Here is a 14,015-nt window from a genome sequence, read left to right as displayed (position 1 = left end):
TTAAAGCATGTTTGAACAACTCGCAGATTAATAAAATCAGAAAAGAGAGACAAACATCATTTATGCATATTTTTTAAAAATGCAAGCAAAATGACTACCTTGTGATATCTTTCCAAACAAGCTGAACCGAGTAACTGAACCCCCCAAAAGGAGTTATCACAAACCTTTCTCATAAACTGGTACTGCACAAACTAGCCACTACAATGTCATAGATTTTTTTTTTTTTTTTAAATCTGTATTTTTTTTGCTCATAAAATCCCAGAGAGGTAACTGATAGCAAGTGTTTTCCCAAAAAATAAATGTCTACAAATGTGTTTTGGCTACACCTTATAATGAGTAAAGCGGATGAAAGCATTTCCTATTCATCTCGCGATGGTAATTATGAAGATTGCGCTTGTTTTCCATGCAAAATGGAGAGCCTGCTTATCTAGCAAACACTGCACAAACTGGGGTCTGTTCCGCCACCCACTGTGATCCAGGAGATTTGATCAGGCGTAGCAGTTCCTGGGGTCCTTCTGACACAATCACCAGGTTCTTTTAATGGATAGCAAAACACTTCATTTTCATCTTTCTTTAACTGTGGATAAATACCTGCCTTTATTACCAGACATCATCTCGTTAAAGGTTAAAAACAGTGACTGAAAGCAATTAATACCTTGTGTAGCTTAGCGAACTGAATCCCTGTATTTCACAGAATGCAAACCTGGCATTTCATGAAAAGGAATGTATTATGAGAAAAAAACTGCAGTGTCAGTTGTTCTTATTTGGAGCCAATTTTTTTTATGTGTGGTTATATTATTATTATTATTATTCTGAGCCTTTTTGATATTCAACTAATCCATATTCTGTTTTAGAGAGGATTTATAACTACTTGTTGAAATTCATATGTACTAATTTTTCTGTCATTTGTGTTCATTTGCATTAATTCATGCCTTTTCCCATTAATGTTTTTCAGTTTTGGACAAATACTTTGAAAATTAGTTTTGGAAAACAATGTTTCAACTGACAATTTTAAAAGGAGAAGAAAGATATGTATTATGTAAAAAAAAGTAGCATTTTTAACATACAGGCAGGATGCTTTTAAAAGTGGCATGGAAGCTGACAGGCAGCACAGCGGCTCCGTGGGAATCATGGCTGCCTCCCACTGCCAGTGTGGCTCATTTAAATGACATCCCTGCTCCCTGCGAGAGGTTTACATGTTCGGAGGATTTCCATTGTTTTTTTTCCCCTAGTCCAAAAACATACCATTCAGCAAATGGTTGTCTCAAACCTGCCCACTGTGTGTGCACCCTGGGATGCACTGGAATCCCACCCAGCACCCGATGCTACCTGGGATACCTCAGTGCAGTGACCCCCTACTGGATAAGCGAACAGAAAATGCATGAAACCTGAAAAGAAAACCATAGGCTTATTTTTCAGCTAATTCCGGGCAGTGACTGTCAAGTTATGGTTTGTATGCATCATAATGCAGCTGAAGATAGGTGGCACCTTCTCATGCAAACGGAAAGACTTAGAAGGAACCAGGAATCTGCAGGACGGGGGGATCTCCCTGCAGGGGAATTACTCGAAAGTGTGGGAAGCAGCACAATCACACACGTGGGCCAGCAACCACCTCGCAACGCATCCTACAACCCATTCGGATGCTCTGCCCCATCTATCTCTGCATGCCTGCCTTCGTCTCCCAAGCATTCGGGAACAATTGGAACAATTGCCCTAAAAAAAATGGAAAAACTCAGGAAATAAGAAACATCGCTGAATCCTTAAGGACTGGGATTAATGGAACTGTTTGCCAGCATCAGAAAAAATTAGACTTGGAAGCAGAGAGGTGGGTGTGTGTGCAGTTGGGGGGGGGGGGGGAGGGGGGGACACTCTTGTTGATGTTGGCGCTCTTTCTCTATTATAGCTAAAAGCACATTAAGCACTTTGCTAGTATTAAATAACATCTGCTTATGAAAGTAGTTAATCACGAGTTTGACTGGCGCAGATGCTGGAAGAAACATATGAGTGACAGACTAGTCCACATGGCTCTCTGAGGACAGCACCGGAACTGGAGGGAATCCAGGGACCCCTCCGAAAACCCAGGCTGTTCACCTCGCTTACATGCCAACTGCTAAAAGGTTTAACCCCACAGGAACCCATTCATACTCGCGCGCCATAGCGAGCGGGAGAAAGTATTTATTTCTCCACACTTCTAGATGTGCCCGAGGAGAGCAGACTTTAAGAAATTACTCCATTTATTTGCTCAGCAGATATCCTCGTATGGGGCACTACACGCAATGCGATTACACAGCTGCCTGTTTGCTGCAGCTGGTGTGATATACCCAGTTTCAGTGCAGAGGTGTTTAAGGATCTTAACGTGTAAACTTTTCAGTTTAAAATGCATCCCCTTAATTGACTGACTAAGCAATCTAGTAAAGCTGCCTGTTGAAGCAGACAGAGTTGAAAACTTGATTCTTCACTAGGGTTTGAATACGCAAAACCCAGCTCAAGTAACGTGACAGTAACACCTGGCCATGCAGTCATTGTAAGGGCCCGCAATGATGTGATCAGGAATATGAAAAATCTCATCATAAAAATGATACATCTTTAATGACTACTCAGTAAGCCCAGATATGAGATCACTTGGGTAATTTGCATATTGACAGCCCAATCCCCTGATATTAAATATTGTAATATTATACTAAGTACTGTTGAGAGAAAACCAGAAGGATTTGTTTTCGTTAAGTTTACTGTAATAGAACTCCTCCTACAGTATCTGTTAAACACATGAATATATAGTAACATGGTGATTAAACAAATAAAACGTAGTTTCTTGCTTAAAGATTGCATTTATATTGTTTATAGTAATTATGTTTGTTTCAGAATTCATATTTTTTGCGTCCTACATATGTGCTTCACCTTAAGTAGTTAAAACAGAGGACTTCCCTCACGATTCATTGACGGCTCCCTCTAAACCGTAGATGAACGTTTCTAGTAGTTTGCATCAATCCAACAGATCGAAAACATTTAATATAAATCACTGGGAATCTTTGTTTTTAAAAAGTCAATCTTCGATTTTTGCCAAATTAAATTTGGAGGCCGGATGATGACTTTTGCATGACTCCGGCGAAATACTGGATAGTCACTGAAAGCAGTGTGGGGGCGTGTGAAAATGGGGGGATATGCTTTCAGTTTAAGGCGGAGAAACACGTCATGCTCAAGTAAGGTTCAATCAGCCTAAGCCAACATAACTGAAGGCATGCATATTTAACAACTCCCGACATATTACCTGAAATACATCATAACGGCACAAAAAAAAACTATGTAAGATAATACTGCCATTTCCTGCTTTAACAGGAAACGTTGCCCCGAAACCGTATATGGATTTTATTTAAACTGAGTTTAAATTATTCACACGGTTAGAAAGACACTGATGTCATAAAGGGTTGCGTTGGATATTACAAATCAAGTGCAAAACCTTTCTGAGCTTATTTTATCTTTGGACTGCCTTTTTACATGGGGCGATAAATAGGAGCACCTGTCAGGAAAGAGGGGAAGGCTATCCACAACAAGAAATCGGGGATCTGGGCTGTCCTCTCGGTGTGTAAAACAATATGGCATAATATGTAAGTGTTAAACACATTCCTTGATTTAACTGTTCAGGACACAACTTCAATTTACTTCATATCTCCCACAAACCCTATTAATCAAGTGTGTGGATGACATTTCAGAAGACAACTGCACCCAGGGGCAGCCTAGTCGTAATCAGCACCTACCTGAAAGAGACGCAAAATGTTTGCTACCATGATGGACACGGAGCTGGACGCGGCGCCGATCACTCCCACCACTTTCTCGGGCTTGACAAACACTGGAGGCTCACCGTTGGTGCACCTCACATCCGAGGTGTCCTTTTGTATAAGCGCCTGCACGAAAGTAAGGGACTGCTCCAGGGCATAGGTGTCCCTCGAACACGTGTCTAACACTCGCGCACCTAGGGTGATATTGGGCAAAATCTCGTCATCGCTGTTAATCTGGTCCAACGCGTACATCATAGCCTCCAGTCTCAGGATGCCGTTCTCCTTCTTTAAATCGCCGCAAGGCAGCCCGTTTAAACCCCGGGTGTGCACGGGAAAAAGTCCCCCCAAGGTCAAATCCCCTTCTACTCTGATTGAATGGGGAGCATAAATTTCCTGCGAAAGTGTCAATCCTAAGAGCGTCGCCGTCACCCAAAACGCTCTCCGGTTAATTCTTAAACTGGTCATGGCCATCACCACAGTCCTTTCTTCGCAGCCACTTACTAAAACCTCGGGACACAAAGGTGCTTAGGTATCGTTATAAGCAATGCAAATGTTTTCGATCCGAGGTCATTGGAATAGCTACTTATTGCTGTTATCAAATAGCTGGAAAGGATATACAAAAAATAAGTGGAGAGATCTTCAGCCAAACTGCGCGCACCTCATCCCGGCGTCACATTCTCCGGCGTCGCTTGTTGCTTTAGGGACCCATTCTTAGGAAAGCTTTCAGTTCGAGACGCAAGGAAATGCAGCAAAATTTCTATCAGATGTGTTTAACGGCGATGATTTTATCCTATAGATAACGCAAAAAGTGCTAAGATATATATGATGCTTCGGAGCTCTGTATCGTCAAACTCCACTCCTTGAAAGCCTATCACGACTGTCTTCATAGGAAGGAAATAATGGTATAAAAGAGAAATAGAGAAATATGGTAGTTTCTCTTACCAGTTGGGGGAAAAGTATAAAAAGTTAACATTCGTACAGATGCATCTTGTATTTCCCGTAAAAAGAACCATGTATGAATTCGTGTAATTACGGCTGAAAAAAGAACCTACGTTTTTCTTTCTCCTCTCCCCACACGCAAACTTTATATCGTTTTGAATTTTGGGTAATATTCCTTTCTTCTTTTGAAAATAATTTCCGTGCATTAGTAGCCTATCCTCGTCTTGCAGTCCATCTCATTTTTAAAGGATCCCCCCAAATGCGCTGAGCTAGGAAAGATAAGTGCATTGCGATATGAGGACAAATTCAGAGTAACGACGGCTCTGTGCTGTCCACCCACAATTAGATAAAGGCTTGCCAAACGAAAGAGACACATATGCAGTCCCTGCAAACGTTGTCAGGAGCGCGGCGGGGACGGTCTCCTTAAGCGAGACTTCACCATTTTCTGGAGGTGCTCGCCTCCTGATATGAAAGGGCGTAAAGCTTCATTAAGTTTGCAGCCCGCGCATCCCGGCCCCGGGCTGTCTTCTCCGATTCCGCCCGCCCGGTCACAAAAGGGTAGTACTGGACGAATTGGCAAGTAATCCTCTGTAATTTATAATCTTACACCCCCGGGACCGCATTCTCGTAACCACAATATTACGCTCCTATCTTGTTTGTTAATTTAAATTTTTTTTTTTTTAGAATACCAGACTTAGTTCCCGAGCAAGGCAGATCTCACACACACGTACACTGCAGTATCACGCAGTCGGAGAGAGGGAGCGCACCCTCTGCCGAACGCTTCCCATTCTTTCTTCCCCTATCTCTTTCTCGTTCACTTGCATGTGCATGCATGGGGAGAACCGACGCATGATGCAAATCATTTGACAAAATTACAGAACTGTGCAAGCCCTTTGACGCCAAAGAAAACTGTATTCATACAAGCATAAGACTATGCTTTCATGTTTGTCAAAATGTGTCAGCTTAGCGACTTCAAGACCTCTTCTCAGATCACTTCAGGATTTGCATCCCATGGAGCCTGTTTGTTGAGTTCGACCACCAGCACACCTTGTTTGGTTAATGAATACGTCATGAAGTTAATTAGCTTATCAATTTAATGAATTAAGTGAGCTGGTTTTGAAATTTAACAAATACACGTAATGGTTGGAGCGCCCCTGTCGAGAGGTTTGGGAACCAGAGCAATGCTTTTTAAGCCATTGAACAAGACATCAATAGCTTTTTGTAGAATAGAAGAAATTCTGATTTTATTGTATTACTGTTTATTTGTATTTGTTTTAATATTAGTTATTTTTAAAGCAAATAAATGTTTTCTGTCCAGATAAATGACTTTAAATATAATAGTTTGCCAGCCTAGAACACTGGCTTCTGTAGTTTAATTTTCACATACTTGCAAGTCTGCTAGTGCCAATTTAAGTAGTAGAGAATGGAATAATGTTCTTAATAATGAAGACCCAATGGAACTCCACAGTCAGTCTAAGTTGTACCTGAGCCTTGTCATTTGGAACCTGACTGGGACCCTTTTCATGCAGAATGCATTTGTTCTGCGAAGAGAGGGCTAATCAGCATAGGCACTCCTCAGCTGCTTGTCTGTGCCTTTCAGGTGCATGTCAGTTACTGGGCGTCTGTGGTGAGGACGGTCCTGTCAGCGCACAGGCCTCCTACACAATGGCAGTTGATGTGCAGTGTGAACAGAGAGTAGGCAGGGACGTGAACGGGGGGAGCAGATTACGCCCTCTGCCTCCGTGACCGGCTAAGAGTGACTGGTGTGAAAAGCAGGGATCTGCCCCCACCCCCGTGTCCCTTCCAGTGGCTCACAGTACGCCACCCGCTCCTGCCACCCACCCGCTACAAAATGACAGTTCTCCCCATCTGCTCTTCCCCTTTTTTTTTAATTGGCCATTTGGTCTGAAAACTCTTGAATGTGTTCCATTGAATTGACACTGTAGATTGACCTGTGATTGCCTCAGATATGCAGCATTTTTCTCCAGTCCCTGTGATTCAGCTCCAAGCTGGGATTGGAGGGTGGCTGGTGCCAAACACCTCCGGCAAAGTGCTCAGGGTTCGCAGGCTGCTGTAGTCCCCAAGCTTCTCCCATCACTGACTTATACCAACAACTTTCATTTCTGGCTACAAGGGTGCGGCTGGGGTTCTTCCTGCCTGCTGCCATCAGACACTACAGCACTACCTCCAGGTGTGTCTCGCTCCACCCTCCGCCCCCAGCCGAAACCCGTCAGGATGCACCCCATCTTTCTAACAGCGACAGTCCGGTGCACAAATTGCTATTGCTAATTTATTAATATTATTGTTGTTGTTAATTTGTTTGTCAATTAATTTCTTTAATATTCTAATATTCTGTTTTCCTGGATATTCTGTTTGTATTCTTTTTAACTTATTTGCACCCTGTTTACTTGTTTACAGTGTACTGTGTACTGCCTTTGCACTTTGTTTTGCACCAGAGGTGTAAAGTACTTGAGTAATTTTACTTGATTACTGTACTTAAGTATTATTTTTGGGGATTTTTACTTTACTTGAGTACAATTAAAAATGAATACTTTTACTTTTACTTAATTACATTTTTAAAGAAAAAAAAGTACTTTTTACTCCTTACAATTTTATTTACAGTCAAAAAGTAAATCGTTTTAAAATACAAATTTTTGGAGTGCACTTCATTCTATTTTCCCTTGCTAACAAACCAATTGAATTGCGCTGAATTCCAGTTTAATTAAAATGTTATTCATTGTGCCAATGAGATTCGTTTTCACATTCTATGAAATTAGTCAGACATGTTCATTGGTCCTTTGGAAGTGACGTCATATCGCATCAATCACCACAATGCACAGCACCTTGACTTGGAAATTAGATAAATCATAACATTCAATCAGTGGAAGAAAATGGAGGAAGAACATGATTAAGTAGCAAACGCAGTCCAAAATCAGCCACAGGGTCAAGAGCACCTGTGGCCGTACCTTAGCGAATTCTTTTCTTTTAGCGGTATTAGTAAGGATTCATACAAGATGAAATGCATCCTTTGAGTAGCATGTTGCATATTTGCATTAGGTGTGCCTTGTCGTATAATTAAATGATTAAATCTAAACAGTTCTAAAGCAGAATAAAACCTTGTATGTGGTTCATTCACTTTATGTTTTTAGAGATTAAAAACGTAAACAAGAATCTCTAGTTTTCATTCTTGCTTTTACTTTTACTTTTTTAATACTCAAGTACAATTTTAATGCGGTACTTTTTTACTTTTACTCAAGTGTGATTCTTGCTGAATACTTTTACTTTTAATTGAGTAAAATTTTCACTCAGGACATATTGCCTTTTTGCCTAGGTCATTTATCAAATATTAAAACATCATAAATAACAAAAACAAACTACATGAAAACATATAAATTACTGGCATGATGCACAATTAGACGTATGGTGGCATAAAGCTTTATACTTGTGTAAACTTCTTCTCAATGTTTATTAATGGTGCACTGGCAAAGAAATATACATATTTCCCTTAAAAATGCACATTTTTCCGAAAGTTTCTAACATTAGCTTTCACAGCCTATTTAAATTCAAGCTGTCCATCACCATACAGGGAGACTCCATATTTGTTCAGTGGAAAATGCATTTCCAAGATATCGGAAACTGAGCAATTAATTTTTGCTAGAAGGATAATTTCTGTGCCTGAGCTACTGTCATGACTGGCTGCTTTATTTCATAATTCACTATTTTCACATGAAATGTCATTGGCAATGTGCTGCAAGTGTTCTGTAAAAAAAATCCATTTGGACAAACTCCTGACGTTATATATCCAGACAAGAGGCAGGGTGAATGAGCAGGTGGGTGGCTGAATTTGACTGATGATTTTTTCCCCTTGACAGAGCAGCGTGAGTACAACAAGCCAGCATGCAACAGGGCAGAAGCGAAATGACATATGCAGCCTCTGCTTCCAGAAACAGATGGAATCCATCACTGGTGGAGTTATTCTTGCCTTGGAGGTTGACCTAATCCTAGGAAACAGGTACATAAATATGACATCACTAAGTAATCCTAAGGAATAATCCCGACATTAAAAAATTATAATCACATCCATACAGTAACTAATCAGCACAGTTGTGAGTTTTACTTAATAGAAACACACTGTAAAGTTCCTGAGTATGCAACGCACCTACAGCCATAGGCAGTGTCAGATATGTATGAATATCCCAGGCTTGCTTTGGGGAGAACTGGAGACAATTGTTCGATCACATTTGGTACCTATTTGCTCATTACTCTGTGTGCTTTTACTATGACTTACTGTGTCTTAACAGTTACTAGGAACCTTAAGTTAGCAGAAGTGAAGGCACGTATCACAAGGGGTACCTGTTGATGTGGGTTAAACGTCCATTCAGCAACTGGCTGAACTGGTCATAAAGAACTGGAATAGCTCGCCGTCTGTACATGCTTGGGACCTATGATGGTATTGATCCTCAAACCAAGGCTGTGATTATCTTTTTAAGGGTCAATGTTCATCAGGTCTGACTAATTATTTGATTTCCATACTACAAAGTTCTTAGGCTGTTTTGTGCTTTTAAACTTGATTTGCTGATGTGTCCCTGGTCCACATTGTTAATCAAAAACACTTTTAATTTATTATTGGCATTGGATCATTCTCCAGTATTTTCAGACCAGCGGCAGTATACATGAATGTGCAGCACTGATGTAACAATCGATGACTTTATTAAACATAAAGACTCATTCTCAGATACTGAAGGTGTCATTGACAGTGTGTCTAGACTTTGCACAATGACTGGAGTAAACAGAGATGTTCTTTAATAGACAAAGCTGGAACATATTGCTTTGACTGGAATATGCTATTTTACAGTGTGCAGCCCCAGAAGTACTGCCACACAAAACTGCGTAGGTTTTGTACCATGAACTGCATCATCTCGGCCTGAGTCTCTGTATTTTGTTCCTTAGTTTAATGTTCACCTTAAGCAAAAAAGGAAACAGCTTTCTAAGCATATTGGTTCAAATTATATGCAGATATCTATATTTTATTCTCCAAAAAATTGTCATGCACACTACAATTCAAATATTTAAAGTTCATGTTTTATTAATTTAGCTGACGGTTTTATCAGCTGAATTTTATACACAAAGGCTTTGTGCATAACAATTATTGGATTAAAAACACTTTTCTTTGAGTAAGGTTGATAAAATAGAATGAATTGCAATCATGTATCGATTATCAGCATCTTAAAGATGTTGGTAATTTCCTCGGCATTGTAAAATCTTTTATGAATGACATGAGAGTGATTTTGGTTGTCTCATAATGGTGATGAAGAAGAATAGGGCTGCAAATCATTTGCTCACAAGATACAAGAACAAGCTTTAATGTGATAAAGGTTTGAGAGGAACATCAAAGGATTTTTTTCTTACTCACAAAGGATGGGAAAGATGGTTGCAGGTGTCTTGATCTTTTCTCATGGTGGCAGAGATTCTGCTGATTTATATTTATGTTCATGGCAGGCCTGCGGCCAGAAATAAATTTCCGGGGTGGAGGGGGGGCAGGGTGTGCCGTACATTTATTTCAACATGGGGTGCTAGACTTCAAGGAGGGTTCAAACTAGTGATTATAATCCCTGGTAACAAATTTGGGGGGGTGGGGGTTTAAACTGGGGTTGGGCAATATATTGATTAAATAATCACATTGGTATTATGAACATTTATATCATTTTAATTTCAGTGTTGTCATACAGTTTAAACACTTATTTACTTGAATAATTAATAGTTGAAAGGCACCACTATTGCACAAATTCCATCAAAATGTGAGTCTGAAGTTGGTGTAATTTCTCAGTATACCTGTCAACTGCTTCAAAAATATCAGTAAAACAATATGGTCATCCTGATCAGAAACACTCAAAACCATCTGTCATATTTAACTTTTTGTCCCTCTACAAATTAATTATGTATTGTGATAAAAATCGATATTGTGAAAATCTCTGAAGATATTGTGATATCATTTTCAGTTTTGGTTACAAGGGTGTGCTAAGGAGAGCTGCTCAGGGCCCAGCCCTAGTCAATGAACAGTGAGACAGACGGAGAAAAAACTTAGTAACAATATGCACTGCCAGCATTTTCTAGTGTTATGCCTTACAACACAAAAGTGTATTTTCATATGATTTCTTTATTAAAATTGGATTTATGTTTTAGCTTTCTGTTTCGCTGTTTATCATGTCATGAATCTGTTTAGGGGCAACTCTAAGAATTTTAAGCAACATCAAAGTAACTAAATAATGACCTAAATTATATCATGATAATTATCGATTATCCCAGCCCGAGTTCAAACCCATTATTTCAGTATATGGCCATGTGCCTTGTTCATGAGGAATCTGCCATCTTGATGACTGGAACATCTTTTTAGCCAATAGAAATCTACAACCCAATTTTTCATTGAATCTATACTGTATATTAATACGTGTTTTTGATAGGGTGCATTGGTGGATTACAGAACAGCTCATTGGCAGTGTTTCCCAATCCAGTCCTTGGGGACCCACAGTCGGACCGCGTGTTTGCTCCCTCCAAGCTCCGGGGACTGTCTGTAGGTCCCCGAAGACCAGGAGTAGAAAACACTGCCCTACGGCATCAAATCCCCAGCCCTGTGGGTTTGATTCCTGCCCTAATGCATGTTATTCCTGCAGCTTTACACTGGCTTTCCTGATGTCTTCACACAGTCAAAGGATACGCAGTTCAGATGGGCCAGTGTGTTACAGTTGCCCTTTGTGTGTGGGTGTGTATACTGTTCAGGGGATGTCCTGTGACGGCCTAACATCCTCTTCACAGTAGATTCTGGGAATGGCTCCAGGCTTGTCAAAGCTCTCCGCTGGATGTGTGGCTCTGGTAAATGTTTGGACGACACAGTTGGAATCACTCAAATGCATATATCCATCAATCAATCTTCCACACTGCTTATTCAGAACCGAGCTGCCAAAGCATAATTCTTTGTCTCTTAAATGGTGTTTCTGTTCAATATTTATCTTTTGCCTTTAATAAAACAATAGCTAAATTGAAATAGGTTTTAAAAGTTTTTAAACAATATATTTAAGTCAATTCATAGAATTGGAATGAAGATTGTCAGGTAATAGAAAAAGCCTGCCATCATATGTAATTATAGTAACAAATTAAAATATGTATTTTTTTCTGACTCTTCTATGATAGTATAGAAATGATGGCATGGTAAAATTTAGTTTTTTCCAAGATAGAATTGCAATACAGTTGCAATAGACGATAACCTAGTGTAAACCCCATCTATTCATTATATAGAGTCATAAGTCACTATAACATATTCTCTCTATGACTGAAAAACATGTCATTTTCATAATGATTTCGGAAACTTTGAAGTTCCAGACCAAGGAACACAATGCAGAAGGATTAATTACAGAGCCTGGCCAATGCAGTACACATCACTCGGGAAGTTTGAATATGGATCTCAAACAAGTACATGGAAAACTGAAGAGTGCTAAAAGCCTTCAATACCAGCTTCATGACTCAACCCCTTGATGTCAAATCACCCTTGGGGCATTTCTGACAACCTTCAATCCAACTGGCTTTGTACAGCAAGCCTTTGTTGGGTACTGCTGTCAAACAGGAAATGACTGTCACGTTGAAGATGATGCTCCATGTATTGCGCGACCCCCCTGCCTCACTGTGCCAGAAGATTAGGAGGTAATTTGCATATATAACGGCACGCTGGGGGATTCGGCAGTTTGGATAAATATTCATTTTATGGCAGAAATATTCAAATCCCGCGAAAGACAAAACAACTCAGAAGAGTGTTTGTCTTTTCTGTGTTTGCTGACTATTCCTTGGCTGTCCTAATGTTGTTAAATGATTTTGCCCCCTTATAATGCCGAGCCACATACGATGTCACTCAAACACAAAGCCCACCTCTCATGCATTCTAGGGACCGTCCAAAACATACAAACCCTTGTGTCAATGGTAATTATTCTTACAGGACTCAAATAAGAGCATAAGGAAACAGTAAACAAAATAAGCCAGCAATTATTTCTATTTTTATTTAGCAGATTGCCCTGTCCCTTTTTTTTTCTTCAGGATCACACTGTCCCTGGAGCAACTGGGAGCTAAGGGCCTTGCAAAAGGACCCACTGATGAAATCACTCTACCAATACTGGGATTTGAACCAGCAACACAAAGCAAAGTATGCTACCTCGCTGTGCCACACCCCAACCCTGTTTCCAATTACAGTCACCATCAATTAGTCTCTCGTGTCCTTCACCCATGTTTTTATACTGTTGTGGTGGGGCATCATCAAGGAGCATGTCTGAAAAATGTATATTAACAAACAGAACACAAATGCAGAACCAGAATGTAAAGGAACCACGAGGGATCAAAACAAGACAGATAAAACATGAACTAATAGAAACTAATCGCTAGTACCCATTAAAAAGAAAAAATTAAAAGAAGAAACAAATCCCTAGGGAAACTAACACTAAAAGTAGGAAGATGTGGGAACCGAGCAAGGAGTAAAACACTAATGACACGGGGAATAACACGTAGTAACAACTACAAGGTGACAACTGAACACTGTAACACAGGACAAACAGTCACAATAACCAACTAAGGAAGAGAACCAGGGGGGTATTCCATGAAGCAGGCTTAAGGGAAAGTCTGAGTTATTTCGACAAGTCAGTCTTACTTAAGTGAGAGTTCCGTTCCATCAACGTGTCTTAAATGAATCCCCGCTGAATTACCATAGTAATTTAGGCCTGCGAACAAGACGGACCGGTCCTGACCAGGCTAACTGTCTCGCTTAGTTTAGCGTTGTCTCAAAGAACGTCCGACGTGTGGGAACAGATTCCCAAAAGATCGTTCCGTCGGACGAAATTCCGCGATCTTACTATTCATGCCATGTAATCTGTTGAATTATATGTCCTCATCTGACATTATATTTTACATTATCTGATTGATTTTTTTTGTTAATCTGTAAGGTGTACCAAAATAACATGATTTTGTTTGAGTTAGCGGGAGAATGATCGAGTGTTGTATATACGTATATTTAAAAAATGGAACCCTGTAGAGAATAAGCAGAGAATAAACACCATCTTTTCTGAAGTACAGCTCCGTGTGATACTTCCATAATATAGAGAATAGAGCTGAGATTGCTACATGATCAATATAATAAAAGCCTATTAAATCACGTCTTAGCATTCCAATTAATTCCGATATAATTACAGTAAAATCCCGTTATAGTGGACTCACTTTTAACGGAATATCGTCTTTAACGGATGAGGTCCGCTGGTCCTGGCCGTG

General features: G+C 40.0%; 1 protein-coding gene and 1 long non-coding RNA gene across 6 annotated transcripts in view; both read right to left on the bottom strand.

Annotated features, from left to right (window-relative positions):
* LOC111855808 (metabotropic glutamate receptor 7-like) overlaps positions 1 to 5,494 on the bottom strand; it is a 118,543-nt gene extending 113,049 nt beyond the window's left edge. Inside the window, exons 1-2 of one of the 5 annotated variants that reach the window (XM_072713656.1) lie at positions 4,719 to 5,494; positions 3,756 to 4,496 (exon numbers count right to left, since the gene is read on the bottom strand). In XM_072713656.1, the coding sequence (XP_072569757.1) occupies positions 3,756 to 4,247 (492 nt within the window). In that variant the 5' untranslated portion in view covers positions 4,248 to 4,496; positions 4,719 to 5,494. Of the gene's footprint in view, positions 1 to 3,755 lie in introns of all 5 variants that reach the window. The other 4 variants (XM_072713658.1, XM_023835206.2, XM_072713657.1 and 1 more) reach the window with 4 other exon arrangements.
* A 2,684-nt stretch (positions 5,495 to 8,178) lies between these two features.
* Positions 8,179 to 13,526, bottom strand: LOC111855824 (uncharacterized). Its single transcript, XR_002840967.1, has 4 exons — positions 13,402 to 13,526; positions 11,431 to 11,582; positions 9,069 to 9,186; positions 8,179 to 8,716 (listed from the first exon to the last, which is right to left on the bottom strand). It is a non-coding gene; the product is annotated as an uncharacterized lncRNA (long non-coding RNA).
* Between the last annotated feature and the right edge of the window lie 489 nt (positions 13,527 to 14,015).

This window comes from Paramormyrops kingsleyae, chromosome 6, assembly GCF_048594095.1.
Source record: "Paramormyrops kingsleyae isolate MSU_618 chromosome 6, PKINGS_0.4, whole genome shotgun sequence".
Taxonomy (NCBI): Eukaryota; Metazoa; Chordata; class Actinopteri; order Osteoglossiformes; family Mormyridae; genus Paramormyrops; species Paramormyrops kingsleyae.
Note: the sequence above shows the minus strand (reverse complement) of the source record. Positions and strands in the feature narration are given on the sequence as shown.